Below are 26,816 nucleotides of genomic sequence, written 5' to 3'. Positions count from 1 at the left end.
TATAGAAACAACTAAATTATAGAAAGGGGAGAGTAATTTTCCATAATAATATCCATAATAATACCCAATTAGCCCATCAGCAGGATGGTTAGGCAACATTCACCTAAGCTTCCACGTCTGCTTCAAAAACTTTCTTCCGACAATTGAAATATATCCCCAGCATAAGAGTTGTGCAGAAAATTGCTAATTAAGGTCCATGAATCCATGGAGAGTTGGTGGTGAAGGAGGCTCTTGTGTATGTAATTTTTTAGTGTGATTGACTTTCTTAAAACTTGATTAATATGGATTAGTTTTGGTATATGATTTAAGTCAAAAAAAATTAACAATAAAAGTCCATTTCATTGAATAACTGCAATCAAAGAACAAATACAATTTTGCAAAACTTATCTTCAACAAACGCAATCATAGTTGCGTTTATGACTCTAGAACCCTACTAGGTATATATATATATATATATATATATATATATAGAGAGAGAGAGAGAGAGAGAGAGAGAGAGAGAGAGAGAGAGAAACACCCTCATCACTACGTGATCTGTGACACTTTTTGGCCAGCAGAAGTTTCCTAACTTAGTAAACAACAAACCAACCACCCAACCGACATGTCGACCCTCTCTCCTTCAAACAACCATGAGCCTTGAATATCCAAATGAAGGATGTGGAGATAACGGCGATAATGGTGGCACACTAAATATCCCCATGGTTTCACCATCCCAAAACCCCTTCCAGCTTGACGGCGTTAATGGTCCCGAAGCAACCGCTTTGACCTCACTTTCCGGTGAAGAAGTCTCCCTCTTCACCACCTTATTAGTGATAGAATTAGTACCTTCGACGCTACTCTTTATTCCTTCAAACTTTCTTTTCTTGCAAGAAGTTTCCAAGAATTGTTCAGGTTGTTGAGAATTCGACTTGCCAGCTTCAAGAGGGAAATTCAAGATCGCTTTGCTTCCTCGTAACCTGAAAGCAGCGCTATCATAAGCTTTGGCAGCTTCAATGGCAGTATCAAATGTTCCAAGCCATACACGAGCTCCTTTTTTGTTAGGGTCACGGATCTCCGCTGCATATTTTCCCCAAGGCCTACGCCTTACACCCCTGTAATGCCTATCTTGTTCACTAGACAAATCTGTCTTGTTCACCACTGGCTGTGCTACTTGTGGGTTCATGTTCAGGGTTGCTGGTGGAGGTATGGCTATGTCCTTGATCATGGATGGTTTTCTCTGGCTTAGAGAAGTTGAAGACTTTGGTGAGGAATATTGAGGCTTGGATTCAATGCTAGATTGAATTTGCAGATTGAATTGTGGTTGATCAAAGGGATCAAATTCTGTTGATTCAGTTTTGATGTAGTAGTCATCAGTAGTACTGGTGGTGGAAGTGCTGCAAAGATCATCAAGATTGGAGATGAAGCTGTCCATGGAAGCAAAGTCAGTCAAGAGGTGTTGCCTAATGAGTTCCAATGTTGAAGCTTCATGATCAAAAGATGCCATTACAATTGAGAGAGGGGTAGTTTCTCCTCTTTTCTTTTCTAAGTGGCTACTTCTTAAAGGATAAATAAAAGATGAGAGGGAAGTTGCAAAACTAAGATTGGAATTTAAAGAAGAGGAGAGAAGGGAAGGTTTGAATATTTTGAGTGGAAATGAGGGAGTGACGAGCGTGTATATATATATATATATATATATATATATAAAGGGTAGAAATTTGAGAAGCAAGAAAGATAGAGAGAGGGGGGCTTCATAGGAGGTTCCTGGGAAGTAAGAGGAAGCATCATAATTCATATAATCCAAAGTGGAATTTGGAGTGGTGGGTCTAGGCTGCTCCTCTTGTCTTGTACTGGACATTATTCTCTCTAATTGGGATTTTGTTTTGAAAAATAATTTGCTGAAAGTTCCAGGACAACAGCATAGGTTTAAAAAAAATATTTGAATCTGTTATTTAGAAAAGGGGTTGTATTTTATAACATGTTTTTGTATATAACTATTATTTTAAATAATAGATATTGTTTGGGAACATTGTTTTGGGCTGTTTAACATGTTTCAAGACATTTTTATTTTGTAAATTAATTAACTTAAATAAAAGTCAATCCAAAATATTACAAAGATTTAATGGTTAAAAAATAAGATTTAATTAAGATCTATTGACTAAAAGATGAAATTCCAAATCTAATAGCTAAGGAAAAAAAAAAAGAAGATAAGTTAATGTGGCATGAGAGAGAAATGGAAGAAGAAAAATACAGGAAGAAAAAATGGGTCATCAAGAACACATTATGGTTCCGCTTTCGACACACTTTGTACTTTTAGAAAGATCTTGACGAGATAATTCTAACTATACTTTGAAAAAAAAACACTAAATGAGATCTTAATTAATCCTAAATTAACTCGGAATAAAATCCATAACAAATTACGATTACATTTGGTGGTTTTTCAAGTGGTGATTATAATTGTCTCGTTAAGATCTTTTTAACAGTACTGAGTGTGTCAATTGAAAACAGAGTTTTAGTGTATTTCTGATAACCCATTTTTTTCTAACTATTGAATTTTAAATCTCATTTCTTAATTATCAGATCTTCTTAAAATTTTATGTTGATTTTTAATACATATTAATTAAATAAAGAGAAACATGAGTTTTGAAACCATAGTAGTTATTTTCAATAGTGGTTCTCTTCAACGCTATTTTCAACAATAATTATATTCAAATTATATTATTTTTCTAATATTTTTTTAACATGTGTTGTTTTCTAAAACTTCTATCAATCTTTATAGTATTTAATTACCGCCGGTGGTGGTGGTGGGAGTCCATGCCTTTTTATGAACGACTCTGTTTCCTGGTTGCTTCGGACCACAACCCATAAAACGATAAGATTGCTTTGGCCTTGCCTTGTTAAAAAATGATGAGGTTCAGTACTGCAATAATTCTGCTGTTTTTTTTCCCCTTACAATAATGGCTTGGATAGGGTATCTTTCCCTTTATGTAATGAAGAGTTAGGAAGAAGCACTAGCTAGTACGTCTTCATTATTTATGCAATAGAATTATAACTCCAATATTTTGTTGAAAAGATTTGATCATGTTTTCCCCTTACAACTCAGAAAATAAATTAAAATCTTACTCGGGTTTTTTTTTTAATTTCTTGCTCGAACAAATAAATTAATGTTCTCCTACAAATAAAGAACGTTTATATATCATGTTAAAAATAAAATCTTATTTTGATCAAATTTTAGAGAATAGAATGTTTCTAAAGTACTATTTTCCTCATATCAAGAAAAAAATCTTTTTCGGTACGAATCATTTATATATATATTAGAAAAATTTATTCTGCTAACATCTTTAATTTGAATACTAAATAATGATGATGATATAATATAAGAAATAAATTCATATACATGCCACGAATATATATATATATATATATATATATATATATATATATATATGCGCGATTAATGTTCTCCAAGTCCCATTGACATTTTTGGATCGTTGAACATAATAACATCAGCTAAGATAAATTAAAAGAAAGAAGAAGAAAAGTTAATTGTCACGTGAGAGTTGATTATAAGAATCTTCTATGGTTTTTGAAGACTTGGGATGCAGGTAGGTTTGGTTAATTAATTGAAATCCCAGGAGGAGATCAGATCAGACATACAATTTCAAGATAACAACATGGCTAATTAATGGCGATGACTCTTTAACCTTTATAACTGTTATATTCAATCTAGGTAGTGGTAGATCGATCATGGATAGACTTATTATCTCTTCCATTCATTGATCATGGACGCGTACGTAAGCTGCAAGAATCCCTTTTTCTTTTTCTTTTTCTTTTTCTTTTTCTTAAAAAAAAAGAGAGAGAATAAATGTTTTAAAGTTCAACTTATTGACGACAATGTTTCAAGATTGCTTCAATCTTGTATTTGACGAAAATAAATTAACTCAGAATTTGACATGTGCTGGGATCAAATCATTGGGAGAGCACGAAAAGTCTTGTAGCTGAAAAGGAGTTTTTTTAATCTTCTAACTTAACGGCCAAGTGAAATTACCTCATTCGGCCTTCTTGGATCCTTCTAGTTTGGGCTCGTCTGTTCTTAGAGTACATGCATGTCAGCAGTTCATTATTCCAGGTAGGTCGTTGAACTAATCCAAAGACAAGTATCGTTAAAAATAACTAAAAACCAAAAACCAACCATGGCAAAGAAAAATAAAAATAAAAACAAAAGAATATTGATGCTTTTCAAGGCAAAGACTTCGCATATTCACATTGAGAACGGCACCGGAAAATAGAAAACGTACGTTGATCAAAACCAAGACTCTGAAGACCAGATTCAAAAACCATGTGTTTTGAATATTGACTTTCCTGCAGAGAGCAGAGCTTTTCAACAATTTCTTCGTTGTTTATTTCTGCAACGCCAAGCAAACGAGCTTGCCTTGGATGAAGCTGCCATCATCCACTTGCCGGTCCCAATCCTATCAACTTGCCAACAAGCTGGTCTTGAATTGTGGCCATGGCGTGGACCCTCGTGATTTAGACACTGAACATGGACACGCACACACACACTCTCTCTTTTAAGATTAATGATGGTGTTTTTCTCTCAGTGTATAGCTTTTATTATTTGTCTGGACTGATACTGGTTCTATTAACCATTGACAACGACCCTCCGATCCTTCTATTTAAATATAAAGCTTAGCTGGTAGGGAATACGGTTGCTTACCGTAAGAGAAGACGTTTGATAGCGACGGGGTTGACGTTGTTGAGGCGTGTGGTATGTCGTTCAGCTGTCATTCAAAGGCCCAGTTTGTCTTTTCAGCCCAACCATTATTCAACTTTGACGAAGCCCATGGCATGGCTGAAATCTTATAATTAATTAAAATTACAAGTTTTTTTACATATTTGTAAATCACATTAAAAAGGGGCGTCGTTTGTTTCAGAACTATCCCATGAAAGATTAATCTCATTAGCATATTCCAAAAAAAATAAAAAATTAGCAAATTAAGTCAATCCAATCAACGTAAGCAATTAAAATCAATTCTAACATGGAATCAGTTTCAAAAAAATACATAGATAATTTCAGTTTTCTAAAGAAAAAAATAATAATGTTTGAAGAAACCATCTATACCCTTGATTTCAGACTTGAAGCCTTCATTTATAGCACATTAAAGTTTTTGTTGAGAAAAATAAAAATTCAAAAATTCCTCTCTTTTTTTAGTTAAGAAGAGTCCATCTGGGAGTTGCCTTGACTTATTGAATTGAATGCAGCAGCTGAGTTTAACTTCAAACTTTGCGGCATTTAGCAACTCAAGGCATTTGATTCGATAACATATTTAAAATTGGTTTTTAAAGTATTTTTTATTTAAAAATATATTAAATAATATTTTTTTATTGTTTTAAAATTATTTTTATTATATCTTATTAAAATGATCTAAAAATATTAAAAATATTTAATTTTTTAAAAAAATATTTTTAAAATACAAAAGAGACGGTAGAAACAGCAACGGCCGGTAACCATGACCATATTATTGTATCATACTCTTCAACTTCCACCGTTTGAATAATTGAACATTAATTGCATCTGGCTCTATATAGCACGTGTTTGGTCTCTCTACTTTTCTTGCTTGACATTTCCACCAGAAGCTGGCAACTTGGAATTAAATATTGTTTTTGTTTGTTTTTTCAAATCTGAATTATTATTATACTGATCCGTGCATGGAACCCCCGAGAGTCTCAGTACTTTACAGCCTGAGAACTTTTATTTTCGATCGGTCTTGACAATAAAGATGCATATGGGTAAAACTCTTTTGAACACCAAAACCAACCCTCCCAGCTAGATTTCTTGAGGATGACTAATATTTAAACCTAAGGGAGTGTCGGTGTTACTGGATAAAGATGGATTGGATAGAACAAAAATCAATTTTTATATTGTGAGAAAAATCGACTAATATAGATTTCTTGAGCGCAAGTATTGTTATTTATAAAACGACTATAATATTCTTCGTTTAATTATATTTTTCTAAAAATATATTCAAATCCCTGGCCAAAATATATCAAACTCTCCCTCTCATCAAGTTAAAATCGAAAAAAAAAAATTAAGAATCCCAAACCTAACACATTCCCAATTCTTTCATTTCATCTCCAGAAACCTGAACTTTAAAATCTCTTCCAAATAGTTGCGGCAGTTCATCTTCAATCTCCAATCTCCCTCTTATATATATTTAATGGCCTCATCGTTCTCTTTTCCATAACCCAATGACAGCCTTGCCTTCTCCCTTTCTTCCCATTCTCTTCCTACCATACTCACAACCATCGGCTGATCTTTCCTCTCATTGCCTCGCTCTCATTTCTGACACAATGGGATTTGTTTTTTTCCCTCGCATCATCGAACAAGGTTTTAGAATGATGGTTTATGGTGGATTAATGAATTATGGGTTTGCAATACCTTGGGTTTTGATTAGGTTAATATTATTAGTGGGTCTGATGAGGAATTGAATCGTGAACCTGAACGTGATTTGAAAGAAGGGAATTTGTATTTTGTTGTTTCTTCTAGGTAATTTTTTTTAATTTCTTGATTTGATTGAACCTTCCTGGAGTTTCAATTGGCGTGGCTTAATTATTGGGTTTTTGAATTTATGTTAACATTTTTTAACTCATAAAAAAACATAAAAAGGGGGAATTTGATTTCCACAATTTTAATAAATCGTTATCAGCTAGTTAAGTATAAAAACAATGTGTTAATTAACATAAAAACAACTATGGATTTTGTTTAAAATAAAACAATATTTAAATAAATGCTAATAATGATTTCCTAAAAAAATATTTATTCATTATAATATAAACAAAATCAATTAAATTTTTGGATTAAAATATATGTTATAATATACCCTTCAAACATCAGATTAATATCTACAAGCATAAAATATGATAAATTGTCATGTTTAATCCAGATTAAGACACATCAAACATAAGATTGAATAATTAATTGTCGAATCCAGTTTTATCCAGTGTAATCAATACCATCCAGCGTATCATACAACCAGCCAGAAATATCCATTGCTGAAAATATCTCTTGCCACTTTAACGGCATGACTTAGAATTTCAAGATTTTGGGTGTCATGTTCTACGATAGGTGCTCTAGACTCTGGAGCCGACAGGGCTTCTTCTTTATGGTTTTTTTTGTCATGTTATACAGATACATGGAAATAAAATCACGCCCTTGATCTCCCACCGTATATTAATATTTTTGACAAATTTATTCTCAATTTTCAGTATTTATCAACGGTTGAGATATAAGGTTATTTTGGAATGCACTTATCTGTTGTGTTTTATGACCGTGATCTTGACTTTTTATTTTTATTTTTTTTCCCGAATTGATAGGTTTTGAGTTATATATACAGCGAGATATATAGCCATTTTTATCATAACTTGTTCCATTGAAGAAAACCATATACAATCATCACCAAATTATATCTGCTTTTAATTATGATGTTATATTGACTTTGCGATTTGGTTGGATTTAAAAGCAGTCACATTAATTATTTTATATTTTGATTTTCTATTTAGTTAATTTGCATTTTAAAAAGGTACTAAATAGCGTTAAAGGGTTTGGTTAATTAATATTCAGTATGAAATTAGTGGGGATAAATATAATATATCTTTTTAAACTTTACATTTTAAAATTATAAAAATTCATTCTATAAATAATTAAGAGACCAGATTATTTTATATTTTCATTTTTGTTTTTTCAACTAAACACAATTTTATTTTTTATCTCAGAACACTAATAAATACACACAACATCATCAATTAAATATAACTTATATACAATCACAGTAACATGATATATAGTGTGAGTAAAAACAATGATTTCTAGATTTTACAACCCTGAATTATAAAGAAAGAAATTATAATTTTTAAGTCCTCAGATCACACCTTTAATTGTAGAGAGGGCTATCATATATTTACAAAAGAATTTAATCCGATCATCTTCCATTGAAAATAAAATCATTATTTAAATAGAAGAAAAATATCCATATTATAAAAAATCATTATTTAAATAGAAGGAAAATATCCTAAATATAAAAACTAGAACTCTAATTAATTAAATACCAGGAAAATATCGTAATTATAAAATATTTGGCATTGTTAATGACAGCCACAAGAAAACATGTGGAACCAAATTTTCCGTTTTGGATAGCGACATAGTACCCTGTAGTTGTCGGTTGCAAATTAGGATTGGCCTCGTTTCGTTGCTCTTATCCTCAGCAAGCCATGGAATCATGGCAAGGGCTGGTGCATCCGTACAACGTCCCTATCATGCGCTGTCCCATGGCTTCTCATTTAATGGCTTTTACAAGGTACATTCTTTTTTTTAGATAGAATCAAGTTGCCAATTGTACCAGATGGACGACAAATAATCGTATGTGCAGCCAAATAGTTCCTCCTAGGTGTTCAGAAATTCTGTTCAAACAGTATTTTATAAGAACTTAAGTTTTTATTTAAAATTATTTTTTTAATTTTAATGTTTTGATATAAAGATAATTTTTTTAAAAATAAAAAATATATTATTTCAATTCACTTTCAAATAAAAAAACACTTTAAAAAAAAATCAACAATAACTCTGTAAAGCATCCAATGTGTAACCTCACTTTAATTCTGGAAGAAATATGATAGGTTTTCTGATGAACTAAAATTATTGATTTATTGGTGCAGTAAATCTTAATATCATTACCAGTTATTTTATTAAATTTATCTTATCTGATTGGTTCGATCTACATATATAAAATAAGTAGGTCTCGTAATTCTTAATAATGAGATTAGATTTTCAATGTCTTGGGAGATTAATATAAGCTGAATGTAACTATTGAGGTGGTGTCAGTGATAAGAGTTTGAGACTAAGAGGTTTGTTTTCTCTGTGGTCTCAGCCTCGAGTCTCGTGGTTGCTCATATGATGACAGTGATAAAAGTTTGGGACTAAGAGGTTTGCTTCCTCTGTGGTCTCAGGCTCGAGCCCTGTGGTTGCTCATATGATGGCCACTGGAGGCTTATATGGTCGTTAACTTCAGGACACATGGAATTAGTCAAGGTGCGCACAAACTGGCACGGACATCCACACTAAACTAAAAAAATTATAAGCTGAATGTTATGATTCTTGGAAGACTAAATTATGCGAAAAGCTTAGAACTGAGAGGTTTAAATGACCCAGTACTAAGAGTTTGTCATTAAAAAATTTGTTATATTTGTAGTCTCAGGTTCAAATCTTGTGATTGCTAATATGATAGTTACTACATACTTACATAATTGTTAATTTTAGAACCTATAGGATTAATCGATATACACATAATTTAACCTAGACACATCCACGTTAAAAAAAAAATTATGCCAAAAGCTAAACAAACTATGCTTAATTGACAAGAACGATTAGATCATTGCAATATATATATATATATAGACACACACACCAGTGCATTATCTTAACGCATGCTTTCAAGTCTTCAAGTGCTTTGTAACGATGTTGCCTCTTGAATATAGTCGGGGGAAGGGGACGAGGTTCCGTTCTGCCTCTTGAATCTAGTTTAGTTTAGGAGTTGGAAATACGCAAGAGACACCCCCTACCATGCACTAGATAACAGCCCTGGTGTCTGTTTGCTAGTGGGATTGAAGCAGTGTTAAAATCATATTTGATCAAAAAAAAATATTAAATTAATATTTTTTTAATGTTTTTTTATTTGTTTTGATGTGTTAATATAAAAAATTATATTGATATATTTTTTTAATATTTTTTTTAATTAACTCGAGACGATGAATCTGATACGTAACTCAAACCTGATCCTGGATCCACCCTTCATTCAAGATTTATAACTATGCTTGTGATTAGCTTTCCTAATCCAGATGTATGCATATTAACGGACCGACACAATAGTTGTTACAATATGTCCTAACAAATCCATCAATCAAACAAAACCCACTGATGAAGGACTAGCCGGTCGAAGTTTTATTTGTTATTCTAATGACCATCATATTTTTGGCCAATTTTGGACAACAAAACTAAATTATTTTAAATCTTGGTACTATAATATTTAACTCTTGCTTTTTCTTTAACAATTTCTCTGTTCTTCCCTGTGAATCACATTTCTTTATACGGACACTACCACCTCCACGTCACCCACAGATATTATTTTGCAAGATGCTCTCCCTCAGCTCATGGGCAGCGGCGAATGGATGACATAAGCTGGTGAAATCACACCCCCACATTATCAACAATGGGACAACAACCCTTCTCAATTTGCCCACTTGTGCATTGAAATTTCATAAAAAAACACAAAACTAAGAAAAACGGAATTGTCACATTGGCACTAACAATAAAAAATATTTAAATATAAATGTTAAAAATATCATCACCTACTTCTCCGTCCAGCATGTCTCTCCCTCTATATCCCCAACTATTATATGTCTATATGTATATAAATGGACAGACAGACAGACACACACACACACAACACCCCCACCTTCATCTCAATTGGATTCTGTCATTCTTTCAATTGGATTCTGTCATTCTTTCATTTTTCTCTTCTTATCCCACCAGAATAGAGAAAATTTGCAATTTCTATATTCCAAAAACTAACCCAACAAAACATATATACCTTCTACCTTGATTTAGTCACTCCGAGAGAGAGAGAGAGAGAGAGAGAGAGAGAGGAGAAGAAGAAAAATGAACGAGATTAGCTCATTGTGTGAGTTCAGTGCTCTGTCTCATCATCATCAGCATAGAAGTACAAGCTTTAATTCTCTTATTTCTTGCTTAAACGAGACATGGGGTGACTTGCCATTAAGGGTTGATGATTCTGAAGATATGGTCATTTACAATTTCCTCAGAGATGCTGTTTGTTGTGGATGGTCTCCGTTAGATTTGAGCACTTCAACTACTACTACTTCTTCTACTACCACGACGACGACGACGACGACGACGACAATAACAACTAATGTTGTTAAAGCCGAGCCGAAAGATGAGCTGGATCTGGAAGCCGAGCCCATTAAATTGCTTCAAGAATCTAGCTTGAATATGGAAGCTGTTGTTACTAAGAAGGTGGTGACTAAGGGAAGACATTACAGAGGAGTGAGGCAAAGGCCGTGGGGGAAGTTTGCGGCTGAGACAAGGGACCCAGCTAAGAATGGCGCGAGAGTGTGGCTTGGGACTTACGAGACGGCAAAGGAAGCGGCTTTGGCTTATGATAGAGCGGCTTATAGAATGCGTGGCTCAAAGGCTCTCCTTAATTTTCCACACAAGATTGGGTCTAATGAGCCGGATCCGGTGAGGATCACTGCCAAGCGTCGACAGCCAGATACAGGTCTGACGGCTGTGGATACTGGCTCGGCTAAGATGAGGAAAATGTTGGTGGATGAGGGAGCTGAGTTAGAGAGGGGGGTGGGATACAATGTTTTTCAGGTTGGACACCATAAGGGGTTAATGCCAGTTGGCGAGCAATTATTGGCTAGTTAGAGGAATGGTTAATGTTTTGAATGTGAATACACTGAGTTTTTTCTTTTCCCTTAATGGAGTGTTTTTTTGTATTTTTGATGTAGATGCAAGTACACAAGTGAAATAGTTGAAAACACTACCAAAAATAATTATTTTCCTAACATATAAATAAAAGCAAATACACAGTTGCAAATGACTTATTTCATGTATGAATTTTTGAACGGTTACTAATTAAAAGAGATATGGAATTGTCGTATCTAGCTAGCATCTCGAAATTATGAAAATTTAGAAAATTAAATAATAGATAAAAAGTTATCATCTAGTTTATTATAACTAGGCTAGTCATATTAAAAAAAATATTTCCATAAAATATTTTATTTAAGTAAGTTGTTTCTACCTACATTCTAAACTTGTGATGATATATACATCATTTTATTTTTAATTTTTAATTTATTTGGGATTAGAGCTTAGTCTTAAAGCCTAATCCTCACTTCTCTCCAATGTGAATGTTGGATCCGAAGGGATTATAAATGTTAAACTAGGCTTTAGAATTTATTTTCTCATTATATTTTAAATTTAGACTATAAATCTTCGCTCACTCTCAATAAATGAACTTTTTAGAGTCATGTTGATACAGCACAAATTAACTTACAATACATTATAAAAGAATATCTTACAATAAAAATCATAACAAAAAGTAAATAAAAAAACAATAAAATATTTTTGTTTTATTTTTTAAATAATATAGTCACGGTAACTTCATTGATAGGCATAGTTCATTATACGATTTGAAAGGTAAAGCAGAGGTATTGCCCTAAAACACTCTTTGGTTATTTTTTATAAGGGTGTTTTAGGTTTAAGGATATATTCGAAAAACACTCATTTGGTTTATTTTGAGTAGTTTTATTATAAGAAAAAAATTGTGTTTTCACCACACAAAGCCTAAAAAATAAAAACAATAAAAACAATATTATTTTTTTTTGCATATGGCCAAAAATTCTAAAATCATTTGAGCATCTTTTTCAAAGAAAATATAAAGTATCTTTGCATGTTTGTTTATAAAAAAATATTGCATGGATTTTATAACAAGTTTGTAAAATTCTAAAGGATTTTGGCCTATATTTCAAAAATATCAAAACAAAAAATTTTGTTGTCTCTTTTAATATATGTGATTATAAACTTATAAGTAATACATATTTCTTATATTAAATAAAAAACAATTTATTTTATTTTTTATGTTGGCATTAGAACGGTTAGGTTTTTAATCTATTAAGATCAAGATCTCTTTACGAAGAAACATTATTCTTAAACCGTAGATAGACCAACGGCTAGAAAACACAACGTTTTCTTAGTTTATATCAGACAAATAAATAATTCAACTTACTTTAGGTATGGTGTATTGGAGGTGTTAATGCCTTTTCTTTATACAACTAATCCCCTTATTCAAACTCTAAAACTAATTAGGGTTTTTAGTAACCAAAATACTAGTTAGCTACTCGTATTTTTTTTTTATACTAATAAAGAATAATAATTTCTTATCCTTTCTAGCCATATCATTCTCAATGATTATAGTACGAGAGGATAATCGTCGCGATACCACGGATGTGCCACAGTGATATTACATGGAGACAACCTAGAAAAAAATTCCAGTTATTATGTGCATGGATAAACTTAGTGACTGTAGGACATAAAAATCAATTAACACGACCAATATAAAGTACAGGAAAGAGCATTCGATCTAAAGAATTGTATCTTACTCTATAATAGTTCACTGGATGTTTTAGTTTTTTTTTTAATTTTTAATTTAATGAGGGAAGTTACAAAGTTATCCAATTAACCTTTTCTTGTTCTATTTTTTGAGAAATAAAAAAGGAATGATTTTTTGGAATTAAAAATTTAGATGCTTGATATTTTTTTTAGTATTTTTTTTAGTGCAATAGAGTTTGTTTTTGAAAGTATTTTAGTTTAAAAATGTATTAAAATAATATTTTTTATTTATTTTTAATATTAACATATCAAAAAATTAAAAAAAGTTAATTTAAAGCACCAAAAAAATCTTCAAATAAACTATTTAGATGACAAATATTCGTGGTAACTTTCTTCTTTTTTTACCCATAGGGCATACAAATATACAAATAGTCTTTTATGGACACGTTGTCCCAGGTCAAGAAAAGCCATGGAGAGACCCGTATGAAAGGAATTCAAATCAATCTTGCAAGCCTAGCTAGTCAAACAAAATGTTTTAGCTATGAACAAAACGTGATAAGCAGCTGAGAATTTTCCAAAATATTCGTTTGACACATTGAAATCACCCTTCACTCCGTTGAATTCCAATGTGAAAACTTGAAATATACATAGAACACCTCACCATTGTTTTGTCTCTATTTCTCTTATGCTCCTTTCATCTTCATTTGCTTGAAATTTCTCTATGCCATAATTTTCGCTTTATCCATAAGAAACAAAATAATAAATCCAATTGCTTTAATCATTATATATAAACATGGGGACGAAAATCAAAGCACGGTTCATTAGTTTGGTGGGAAATGGAAATTGTTCCCACTAGTTAAAGAAAATGAGAAAATCGATTCACATTTTAGTCATAGTTTCTAGAGCAAGGAGAACCATTAATTAACAGTAGGTTGTTGAATATTCTATGTCTGAGACCTGTTTGATAGATATGATTTTTTATTTAGAAAGTAGTTATTTTGAAAAATAAATTTTTTAAAAAATAAATTATTTTATGATGTTTGGTAGTATCATAAAAAATAAGTTGGAAAACATCTTCCAATATTTGACTATACCATGAAAAATGAGTTAAAAATAACCTACTAATATTTTTTTTTATATTTATTAAATGAATAAAAAATAATCTTACAAATTAAAAAGTTGAATAAAAATAAAAACAAGTCTAAATTAAATTTATCTTGTGCGCACAAACTTGCAAGCAACTTAAATTTTCAATGAATGGCTCCTTCTTCCACCTCTCAAGGATTGACCTCTGTAGATGACCATGGGTGCATGCTTGCCTTCCATTTTTAATTGTTGATAATTAACAAGGGCAAAGGGTTAGGCCAATCGTAAGTTTCTAGTACTAATAGAACACTTTCAAGATAACAATGATCGGCTACTTTTATTAATGGATAACCCTCAGGTAAGCACCTTGGTAGAATTTTTCTAATCCACATTATCAGCACTGACAATTATCTGAAGAGGGGGATAATTACTCTTTTTGTAGAGGGAGGAGTATCATGTTCATGAGTATTTATTGGTGTTCACTTCTCACTCATTCCGTGATCAAGTCATAAAAAAATTAAATAAAAAAAAAATTGATCTAGTATGATATAATAAAAACACCTTGTTGACCTACAATTCAATTAGCCATAAAAAAAACTCAGTTAAAACCTATTAATTTTTTAAAATTATTTTTTGTCAAAATGATGTAATTTCTACATGTTTATAAAATAAATAAATAAAATTGATTTGGGTTAACTCAAATCAACTTATTTAATCTGTGACCTGAGACTTGTCCAGGGTAAGGTTTGGAAATTATGCCCTACATGACCTTTAAAACTCATAACACAAATCATTAGACTAGAAGGATTATAAATGAGAAAAACAAGAAGTTCAATTCTTAACAAATTAAATTTTAAAAGATTAAATTGAAAAAAAAATCAATTACACAAAATAATCTAAAATAAAAAAATTCAATTAAAAGAATGAGGGTGAAAATTGAAATAAAAAAATAAATTAGAGGGAAAGAACAATCCTTTAATTGGAGGGTTAAATTGAAAAATTAATTAATAAAAAGATGAAAATAAATCAAAAATATGAAGACTAAATTAAAAAAAAAATACAAAAAACTTGAGTTGAAGGGTGGAATTAAAAACAACCAAAATCTTGACAAAAGAGCCAAGAAAAAACTTAGAAATTAAAAGAAGAATAACTAAATTGAAAAATATTATATATGACTAATTATAACTGGGGATTAAATTGAAAATAAATACAACTTTTATAAAATAATCAAGAAAAAAAATTAAAATTAAAATAATAAAGACAAAATTAGAAAAAATAAATTACAATAAATTTGAATTGAATGGCTTAATTGGAAAACAAAAACTTAATTGCAATGAAAAACCTTAAACTATTATGGTGAATAGTGATTTGAATGATAGTACATTGAAAAAACCTTGATTTTTAGTTCTTTTGTTATTTATCTACACCCGGTGCATTTTGAACAAAAAAAAATCTATTAAGGATTAATTAAAATCCATTATGAAAAAAAATCAAGTTAGGTAAAAAAAAATCAACAATTTAATTGAAATGAAAAAATCAACAAAATCAAGCTAAAATCAGATATTAGGTTTTTTTAAAACATGAGATCAAGTAATTAATTATGTTATTAAGCAGAAATAGATTAAAGAATAATTGTTTTCAAACAAATGGCATTACATAAGAAATCTACGTGGATTAAAACTAAGACCTCTAAAGTCCTGGCCTCCATTTTCATCTATCTATCAAATAAAACGGTATCAAGCATTTGTTTTATTATTAAAATATGCCCTGAGTTTTATTATTAAAAAATAATATTAATAACTACCTTCGTCTCTTCCTTTTCTAAAAAAAAAAAACGTTCATTTCTCTTCTCTCCAATCTCTACATACACAACAAATAAAGAAAATACAGGAGCCTTTTTCTTCATCTACATTGCTAACAATCTTCTTTTCTCTTCCACTTGAGCTTGGTTGTAAGAGTGATTGCGGTTGTTTTTTAAAGTATTTTTTTATCTAGAAATACATTAAAATAATTTTTTTTATTTTTTAAAAATTATTTTTGATATCAGCGCATCATAATGATTTGAAAACACAAAAAAATATTAAATTAAAACAAAAAAAATAAAAAAAATTTCAAATTTTTTCAAAAACACTTTTAAAACACAAAAACAAATAGAATTAGTAACATAAAAAGAAAAACCCTGATATTAAAATAGTTTTTGAGCTTTGAATTAAGATTTAAAGCTAGTTTCAGATTTTATATAGCCACAAAGAAATTATCAATAACTCTCAAATAATGAGACTACTATCAAAAAGTCATATATATATATATATATATATATATATATATATATATAAGATTATTATTATATTTTAAATAATAACTAAAAAGTTGATTCTTTTCAAAATATGGTCCATGTATATATTAAACCAGAAAACCCTAACCCCCCATTATTTTCCATATTCTTCCCCTCTGGCTTGTACATAGCTGCTAGCCCCTAGCTCAGATCTCCTCAAGGCAGCAACCATAATTTTGTATTCTACAAAATAGGGTGGTCATATGAAACACATACAGGTTAGATTGTTTCTCTTTGGGCTGACCTTTTCAACAAAACAAAACTATAATGCTGTCTTTGTCTGTCTTTTTTTGTTTTTTTTTTTTATGGGGACCAAAGTTGTGGGATTTCAACCCCTTAAAACCAGAGCAAACTAAAAGTCAAAACTTACCAATTAAACACCAATGCCCTTTTGCAGAAAATTATAACGATCTCCATTCTTTGTACCTATAATTACAAAAAAGAATATCATAATTCCAAAAGAATATTCAATGAGTTAATTAAATACATACATTATAATTTAAAGGAATAAAAAAGGCTAGATCATATAATATACTATATAAACTTTTCTAAGTTAAATTGTAATGCTTTAGTTTCTAAGTTTTTAATCACAACAAAAGATAATTTTTCAAAAATTTAAACATACCAACCAAACTATGTCATAAACAAAAAAAATATCCTGAAGTTAATTAACATCTTCCTTGTTGTTGAGATAAACCTAAAAATTTATTTGATACAAAACATGATATTTTCTTCAATTATCTACTATAATACATTATTTATAACATAATTTACCCCAATTGCAATAATTTATAACAATCTAACATTTTTCCAAAATTACTCTTCAAGAACCCTAATTAGAAAAATTCAATTTCATGCATAAAACTATAGTTTATTCCATAAAGCTCATATTATTGGGTTTAAAACTTCTTACCACGTATGAAAGTAAACTTCAAATGTTAACCAATTAATTCTCTATCTAAAACCTCAAATTTCTTCTCTTAATTCTTATCTTAGTGATTTTGGCAACTTGATTCTTAAACTTGAGAAGTTTTTCCCTTTGATTTTATGATAAAACCCAATCATTTTCAAGAGAAAAAAAAATAAAGAAATTTTGAAACCATCTCCCCCCTTCTCTCTAGTAGCAGCCGGCCACCAATAAAGCAAAAGAATGAATTTTTTTTTTCTAGTTTACTCCTTTTATAAATGCTTAACACCCTATTATTTATTTATTTTAATCCATTAAAAGTTTCTACATTAATGTTCTTAATCTTTCTTATTCCCAAGGTAAAGTTTCTACATAAATCCGCTCTGTTTTTTTATTTTATCAGATTGTGTAAAATTTTTAATTAGGTTATTATAAAAATATCATGTGAAAACATTATATCTTTACCGCATTATCTTCCTTTTCCCTTTTTCACAATCAATTTGATCATGCTATCGCGTAGTTATGATGTTTATCAGCTCAATAAACAACCGTTATAATTAACTTTTTTTTGTGTTATGTTTTCCCTTGTGAAATCAGTCTATTCTTCTCTGGTTTATTTTATTGTTTTATTCCCGAATAGGACCATAAAAGTATTAGCCCGAAGAGAAACCAGCTCAAAGCCTCAAAGTTAATAGCAGCGACAGTCCATGGGCCCATATAGTATATCCCACAAGCCTCTTGGGCTGAAGGATAGCAGGCTAACAGGCCCAATGCCTCCTGATTTTTGAGAAACGGATAAAGTGTTCCTTTCACGTGGACTCATCACTAATTTTAGTCACCTTGAGCGTTGGAAGAGTATGGGTCTGTCAAGTATTTTATGTTTTGCACTGACGCTAAAATATTGTTTTTTAATTTAGATTTTTATTATTTTGATATGCTGATGTTATAAATAATTTTTTTTAAAAAATATATATATTACTTTGATATATTTCTGAACAAAAAACAATTTAAAAAATAATTACTACAACAATATCAAATACACTCTAAATAATAATGATGCATTTAGGGATGATGATTTAATCATAATGAATGCCTACTTAAATGAGTATTTTTTAGATAATTATTTTATTTAATGAATGATAAAAGTGATATAAATATTATATCAAAATATGACTGAACATGTATAAATTTGTATTGTATACTTTTTACTCCAATATAATATATACAACATTGACATAACACACACACACACACACACACACATATATGAATATTTGAAATAAATATTTAACATTTAGGATATTGAAATAAATATTTGAAGATATAACTATTTATTTTTCTTATACGATGTAAAATATAGTAGCAACTTATATTTTAAAATAGAATTCTAATTAAATGAATAGAGAGATTACAATTTCGAAGTAATCGTATTTTTTTCATGTGCTTCGTTTAAAAAGTTGAAAACATTTTAAAACATCTTTAAATAAAAATATGGATAAAAAAAAGGACAAAAAAAATATTATATTTAGATTTACTTTTATATATATTTAACCACTAATTAATTAAGATAGTAAATAGGTTTTAATTTCCCCCCACATAATAACCCAGATTTGAATTCCAAGGAAGGGGAAAGCAAAAATTTATCATAAATATATGAATTTGTAGTATAAAAGATCAATTATAAACCTATAGAGATGCAATAATCTTGAAGGAAATTAAGTCGCAAAAAAATATCTGGAGGTAAATAATTTGAAAAACTATTCATGCAGCTATGTTCATGCACAGTGGATAATTATTAAACGCGTGGTTCTGGATTCCTCGAGGCCTCCCAAAGCTGTCCGTCGTTTTGTTTCATTTTCATTTCATTTCATTTCTTAAAACAACGTGTCCTAAAACTAAACCTTTCGGGTTGCATGCAACCCTTGCATGACAAATTACAATCTCCTCAACACGTGCCTCGTGTCTCTTTGGCACGTGCCTACCCCTTGGGACCCACCTTAATAGCCTTCTCTCTTTATAACTCCACCCTCGCACACGAGAAAATCACACGGTTCCCAGCAATTTACAATATTCAAAGTAATCTCTTGGTAAAATTCTATTTGAATTGTAGACAATATCGTTTGATCCTGCATCAATGGCTGAGCTTCAACAATCACAGCAACCAGGGAAACAACCGAGGTCCCAGCAAATAGTCAAGGCAACCACTGCTGTCACTGCTGGTGGATCTCTCTTAGTGCTCTCCGGTTTGACCCTTGCTGCCACGGTCATTCTGTTGACCATAGCCACTCCATTGCTGGTCATATTCAGTCCAGTTATTGTTCCTGCTGTGATGACAGTTTCTCTCTTGCTTATGGGGTTCTTGGCCTCTGGTGGCTTTGGTGTGGCAGGAATTACTGCCATGTCATGGATCTATGGGTAAGAGCATCTCTTTCTTTCTTTCCTGGGGCTATGTTAATAATATTAATAAATAAAATGTGTCACGTAATATTTTGAAATTGACCTGTTGAATTAGGTATGTTACTGGGAGGCATCCTCCAGGGTCAGACCAGCTGGAACAGGCACGCATGAAGTTGGCTGTCAAGGCAAGGGAAATGAAAGACAGGGCTGAGCAGTTTGGGCATCAAGTTATTTCTTGAAAAGACTTGCATGTGATGATCTCTCTTATCCCTTCTTTCATGAAAAGAATGGTGATATTCTTCAAAGAAGTACAAGGTGGAGATCATGGAGATTGCAATGAAGGATGTGAGTTTTTGTAGGAGGAGTTAAATACTGGGCTGTACTCTTTAATTTTTAGTGTCATTGTCATTTGCTTCTTGTTAATGAGTCTTTTAATTGTGTCGATCTTAAATAATTTGCTGTGCTTGTGTCTTGTTAATTTTGAGTCTATGTAATAAATGTTCTTATTTCTTAATTTCTATGGTATCTTGGTTTTAATTTACTGTACTAAATTTACCCTTTATATTTTCATTTCTATTAGTGTCTCTCAAGGGAGTTTCTTGTGGAAAAATAGGTACTAGTAAAATTGGTCATGCTTTTGGCTGGCTAGCGGCCAACAATGCTGGCTTGTCAACTAATGCTGAGTGAGGTAATTGGGGTAGGTGTCGCATACTCACATGCAGTGCTTTGGCAGGATGTGGATCGATCCTTCAATTGAGAGAAGGGTTTCCTTAGGGAAATATTTGAAAAATGCAAAAACGGTGGTGGGTTTTTTTTCTTTATAGCATGAGGCCTAACAAGTCTTCGTTGTGGAGGTTCAATGGAGGGTTACCGTTCCATAAATCTCTCAGTTTTGTAACTCAGGAAACGAGGAAGCTAGAAGATAAAGTTTAATCGGAGAGGTGAAGTGTTTTTAATTTAGTTTTTTCAAGAGGAGAAGATATAAAGAGGTATGGAAATTTAATAGTTTCGGTATTTATTTAGTTTATTTAAGCTACAAATTTCTAGATAACTTATTTATTTTAGGGGCTAGCTCCTTCTTTTTCTATTTTGCTTGGTTTTACAACTTCTAAAATTGATATATTCATGTGGCTCCTCCATGAGTTTTTTAGCTGAGAGGAAGATTATTAATCATGAGGATGCTCTCTGTCCCTTTTATTGTGAGAAGATTGGGATTATTAATCATTTATTTTATCAATGTACTATTACATGAAATTTTTGGGGTAGATTTATGTATTGGTTCAAATGTTTAAGTTGTTTATTGAAGGACTTTGAACAAATCTTTAGGAACGATACAAGTTGGCCTGAGACCATTTTTAGTGTTAGACTGTTATTCTTCCATGTAAAGATCTGGTTAATTTGCAACCGACTTGTTTTCTACTTCAAGATTCATGATTGAGATGTGATTTTTTTATTTTACCTTTCATTGTTTAGTTTTTTAGTTGAATTTTTTAGCTAGAAATTTTAGTTGCACAGGTTTTGATTTGATTAGAAATCTCAAATATATTTTGAACTGAACTAATTAGTTTTGTTTTTATTTGTTAGCCTTTTCTTTTAGATACTCATATTATAAGTTTTTATTCCTTGAGTCACCATCTTCGATGGTGTAGTCATCATCTTCTTAATGGTTGATGGTGTTGTTTTAATTTAATACTTCTCTACTTGATCAATATATATATATATATAAAGATAAAGATAAAGATAAAGATAAAGATAAAGATGACTAGTAGTCTTTAATGCAGAAGATATCCCTGGCAAATTAATAGAATACTTGCATTTAGCAATTAGTTGAGCATGGAACTCTTACCTTTGGGTTCAAGAACACGACCATTGATATGAAATGATGCGAGAAATTAAATTATTTTAATACAGGAAGAAATTAAGTTGTTTTTTTAATTTTATGATATATTAAAACAATATGGTCTGATTCTTTCAATTTAATATGAGAGCATGTCAATCCCGTACCTTTTCATTTTCCAACAATTAATGCCATACACAGCCGATGATCAACACTCGATCAAACGGAAGTAAGAGGTTAGGCAGTTTTTTTCCTCTCCTCTTCTAGGAGTTACCTTTTGATTTCGGCAAAGCACATTGATTGTGAAAATGTACATGCGATAGATAAATTATCTCAATCTATTCTATTGATCGAGCTTGGTGTGGGTCTCGGTCCAACCACTAGACCGAGCAGTGTGGCTGTCATGTCACTCGGGTTTGAGCCTTGACTCAACCACTAAACCAGACAGCTTGACAATCCGATCACATGGCTTGGGCCGTGGTCTAACCATATGTTATCTCAAGGACGACTCAAGGATCGGTGATAAGAAGTTCTTTCGTTGAAGACAACATTTATTTTCGGTCCGAGAGGTGTTTTGTTGGAACTTGTTATCATCGAATTGAAGCGGGTGTGATATTTGCCTTCTCATCAAATTTTATTTAAATATTTTGTGCTTCCTCTCTCCGGCAATATAAGCCATAATTTTGAAGGATTGTTATAATTAGCATGCATGTTCTTTACGAATGAAACATCTTCTGTTATTTTTTATATAAGAAAAAAGGTACGTAGGAGGTTGTTATACGGTACAAGCATGATGAATTTGTATGAGCTGCGACTCGATTTTTTAGTACCGAAAGGGGGCAAACCACCAAAAGGAAGAATATATAAAATTATTATTTTAATTTTATTTAATAAATTAAACTTTTAAATTATTTTCCGCATTCTTCATAACTAAGTTAAAAATTAAATATAAAATAATAATAAATCTATGTAAATTTCAAATTTAAACAGTTTTTTTATTAATGGATGTTAAAAAATAATATAAAATTATTTTAAAGTTATATTCAATAATTTATTTTTAAGGGATTATAGAATTGAAAAACTTTATTCTAAATATTGATTTAAGAAAATGGTCACATGCCAATGTATGCATGGCCTACAAACTAAAAGTAAAAGTATTTATTCGTTATATTATAATTAATAAAAACTATTAAATATGAAATAGCGTTTTGTAGTTTTGTTTTATCTTTTAAATATTTATTAATTGGGCAAATCTTTGAAATCAACAATTCTGGTCATGAGACCAAGATGACTATATAAAAGACAAAAAAAACCTTGAATAAAATTATTAACCATCATAAAATAAAATAAAAAACAAATCATAATCAAAACAATAAAGATTAAATCTGATATAAAAAATAATGAAAGAAAATAATAAGAGACTTAATTGAAAAGAAAAAATAAAAAAGAAAAAAGAAAAAAAAGCAATTAAAATAATGAAAACCAAAATTAGATAAAAAACAAATAAAATAAAATGTCGAGGGATAAAATTGAAAGGAAAAAATTAAGAAAATGATAAAAAAAATAATAAATTTTTAAAAATAAGGACTAATTAAATCTAGAAAAAAATCAAATAAAATAAAATGTTGAGGTATAAAATTAAAAAAAATAAAATCAAAGGAAGGATAAAAAAAACAACAATCAAGATAACACACACCCACACACTCAAATGGAAAATGAATGAAGCTAAAAAAAAGATCTAAAAAAGAAAATTCAAAACAAAGAAAAACCATTATTTTTTTTAAAAAAGAGGATCATAAATGAATTTTTGCTTTCATAATTTTTTCTTATCAAAATATTATATTTTTAACTTTTTAGCCGAATAAAAAATCAAGCGATTAGTCAGAGGGAAATCATGTCAAAATCAATTGATTATTTTTTGCTTTAAAAAAAAGAGAAAGAATTAAAAGCAAATGGTTGGGGATTAAGTCAAAAAATAAAATCCAATTAGAAAAAAATAAAATCAAAATAAATAGTAATTAAAAGAATAAGGATCAAATTTGATTAAAAAAAATAAAAAATCAAATGTCAAGAGATGGAATTGAAAAAAAAATAAATCAAACTCAATACAATTAAAAATTGAGAAACACTTTGCAATTTAGCAAAGCCACCACATCTTCTGAGGTGGAGGAAAGAGAAAAAACATGGGGAGAAAATTATCTTCGAAACTTCATCATGCCACAGAGGTTGACACGTGTCAGTCTACCGTGTAGAGGGTGACGTGATGTTGTGGACGCAATCTCAAAAGACAACCAACAGCCACCGGGAGAAGCTGCACAGGCCACCTAAAAGGCGTAGGTTCCTTCCACTTGCTCATGACAATCAATTTTTTTTATCGAAAGACTAGAAAACCCTTGACTCCATGCAATAATTGCAAAAAAACCGAGGTTAAAAAATTAAAAATACCCCTTGACTTTAAACAATAAAAAAATTAATCTTAAAGGCTATGTGATAATTATATTGTACAAAAACAAATGAAAATCACAGAAAAAAACCCCTTCAGATATAAGCTGTGTTGTTGTTTTTTCAAGGGTATAAACATAATCTCAAGATGTAATAAAATATGAAAAATACTAACTTACCCCTAAGTGTGTGTTCAATTCTTGTGTTTGAAAGGCAAATCAATATTCTAGTGTGGATTGCAGTCATTACAATTAATCAGCAATAAAACAGTTTAGCTTTATATATATATATATATATATATATATATATATATATATATATATATATCAACGATATTAATTTATTCGGTGAAGATAGAGAAAAACATGTAATATTTCATTTTTTTTTTGGTAACCCGAGGTGTCCGGGTCAGCTTACGTGCACCACAACTAATTCCCGGACTCACTGAACACCCTGCAAGTCCAGTAGATATGTAAGACACTATGGGGGTGACAAACGTACATACTAGGGCTCGAACCCAGGTGACATAGGCATAATATTTCATTTCTTGACATGCCAAGAAGTACACGACGACTCAAATGAGAAACCAAACAGTTGACATGCAGTGATAATTGAAATTAACTACCCTCACATTTTACACTCTTGTGGGTAAATTAATTGAAATTAATAGAGCAAATACTATTCCAATCACTCACTTTATTGTGGGTATGATTAATTTACCCACAAGATGATACCATATTTAATTACTCTGAGCATACATTCGAATCTTGGAAAATATCCCTTAACCCTAGCTCTCTTCGATTCATCAACAGTCACATCACTCCACCAGCTCTGAAATCCAATCAATATGTGGCAGTTCCAAATCCAATTCACTGATCCCGCTTCTCTTAAGACCCCTAATTTCTTGATCATGATCGTTTTCATCAGCAATCTTTGAGTTTCTCAAACTATTCAAGAAATCTGAAGCCCCATCAAAATAACTCCTACCATCCATCCTGATAGCCATAGGGGACAGGGGCCCCAACATTGTATGCGACGTGGCACCATCTTCTCTGCTCGATCCAAAACCAAAGATCCCATTCTCATGACCATTCATTCGTGCCCTGTACACAAGAGGACACGTATATTTGTCCTGAGGCCTGAGTTGCTCAGGTGTGTGAGCAAAAAAGCAAACCTTACGTTGGCAAAAACGTCCTGCATTGCATGCACGTGTTCGGTAACGTGAAGGATGAAGCCAATACTCGAAAACTCCATGAGCAAATTCGCATTCATCACCTTTAAGGCAGTGTCCATTGCGAAATTCTGGGCAAGCAATGGCCGTGTAGGGCACCTCTCTTGGGTCCCGACGTGTCGCCTTCTCGCCGAGGTGGGCGTAGGGGCACTCCGTCCAGTCGTGGCTGCGGGTTCTAGTGCATTTCTTGATCTTGTAAGCATACATTCGGAATTCATCGGTGCTGTAAATTTCATCATCAATGCTATCGTATCGGGCTGGAGTTAATTTCAGCACTGAAATTGGATTCTCACCTGAATTATAAAAATTTCTGAGATGGTTTGGATTCACTCCTTTCAACATTTTCTTGACGTTTTAAGGAAATGCTAGTGATTTTACAAACTGCATGCAAGTGCAAGGGCTAGCTTCTAGGGTTTTCGAACCATAAACTATAGATGAAGTAAAATATTTTAGTGAGAGTTCATGAGAAAATAATTAATTAGAAATATGTTTACAAAGTATAGAGAGGCATGTAAGAAAAAGAGAATTCAAGAGAAAACATCAGACAAGATTAAGTTAGAAGTACTGGATATTTTTAACTTGAATTTCTTCATACTCTAAATAAACATGATAACTAATAGGATTGATCTAATTATAAAACCGAGGAAAGAAAATGTGAGGAGAAGAGAAACAAGTAGAAAATCCATATGGATGAAAGAGAGACAGTTAAAGAGATGGGGGTTTCAAATAGCAATGAAGAAGAGTGAGGAGTAAGGCTGTATTTATAGAGCAATATATATTGAAGTGAACTACTCTTTCTTGAGTTAAAAGCTAACCATCACGAGTTACGCTTGAACTGACCAAATTGGTGACCTGATTACTCACCTTCTGTCAGACAGTTGTTGGCTCGAGCCGATGACCATTTTGCTAGATTCAATTGAACCACATGTCCTTCTGTTAATTGCTATTTTCTTGCAAGAGGGCCGGCGGGTGTCCTTCTCAGAAAAATGAAAAATAAAACAGAGAGAAAAGAGAACAGGTTAATTTCAGAATCATTAACATGCACATAAACCCCCTCGAAGAAAGTTTTCTGTGCTTTCGTTGGTATTATACTCGGAATATATAGCTAGGGATTCGAACCTGCACCCTCTAATTCAACCTTTTCATTATCTTGCCATTTTCCTCTTTCTCTAATTCAATAATACCAATGTTTAAAATCTAGACAGTATTAATTAATTTCCCAACAAAATGCCACCTAAATTAGCCTGCCAGCCTTCTGCAATAGTTTTAATATTGCAATAAATGAGCCAATATATATTAAAGAAAACCCATTGTGAACAAGTGCAAGAAATAATTAATGCTTCCCGATTGCACCATAAAATTTGTTGAGAATTTAGCACCCCTCCTGAATAATCTGACGGCTGTTTTAAAAACGTATGCAGA

General features: G+C 31.3%; 4 protein-coding genes across 4 annotated transcripts; 2 read left to right on the top strand and 2 right to left on the bottom strand.

Moving 5' to 3' along the window:
* Window positions 1-319: 319 nt before the first annotated feature.
* LOC133696056 (ethylene-responsive transcription factor ERF105-like) lies at window positions 320-1,652 on the bottom strand. The gene has a single exon (XM_062118084.1). The coding sequence runs from the start codon at window positions 1,481-1,483 to the stop codon at window positions 620-622; it is 864 nt and encodes a 287-aa protein (XP_061974068.1). The 5' UTR covers window positions 1,484-1,652; the 3' UTR covers window positions 320-619.
* An 8,724-nt stretch (window positions 1,653-10,376) lies between these two features.
* Window positions 10,377-11,648, top strand: LOC133696434 (ethylene-responsive transcription factor 2-like). Its single transcript, XM_062118622.1, has one exon. The coding sequence runs from the start codon at window positions 10,685-10,687 to the stop codon at window positions 11,471-11,473; it is 789 nt and encodes a 262-aa protein (XP_061974606.1). The 5' UTR covers window positions 10,377-10,684; the 3' UTR covers window positions 11,474-11,648.
* A 7,900-nt stretch (window positions 11,649-19,548) lies between these two features.
* On the top strand, window positions 19,549-20,421 carry LOC133690213 (oleosin Cor a 13-like). The gene is made up of 2 exons (XM_062110441.1): window positions 19,549-19,902; window positions 20,000-20,421. The coding sequence occupies exons 1-2, from the start codon at window positions 19,622-19,624 to the stop codon at window positions 20,121-20,123; spliced, it is 405 nt and encodes a 134-aa protein (XP_061966425.1). The 5' UTR covers window positions 19,549-19,621; the 3' UTR covers window positions 20,124-20,421.
* A 4,559-nt stretch (window positions 20,422-24,980) lies between these two features.
* On the bottom strand, window positions 24,981-25,736 carry LOC133682221 (zinc finger CCCH domain-containing protein 54). The gene has a single exon (XM_062105507.1). It carries the CDS (start codon window positions 25,734-25,736, stop codon window positions 24,981-24,983), a length of 756 nt encoding a protein of 251 aa, XP_061961491.1.
* Between the last annotated feature and the right edge of the window lie 1,080 nt (window positions 25,737-26,816).

Source organism: Populus nigra, chromosome 1 (genome assembly GCF_951802175.1).
Source record: "Populus nigra chromosome 1, ddPopNigr1.1, whole genome shotgun sequence".
NCBI lineage: Eukaryota > Viridiplantae > Streptophyta > Magnoliopsida > Malpighiales > Salicaceae > Populus > Populus nigra.
This window is presented reverse-complemented; position numbering and strand designations above follow the sequence as displayed.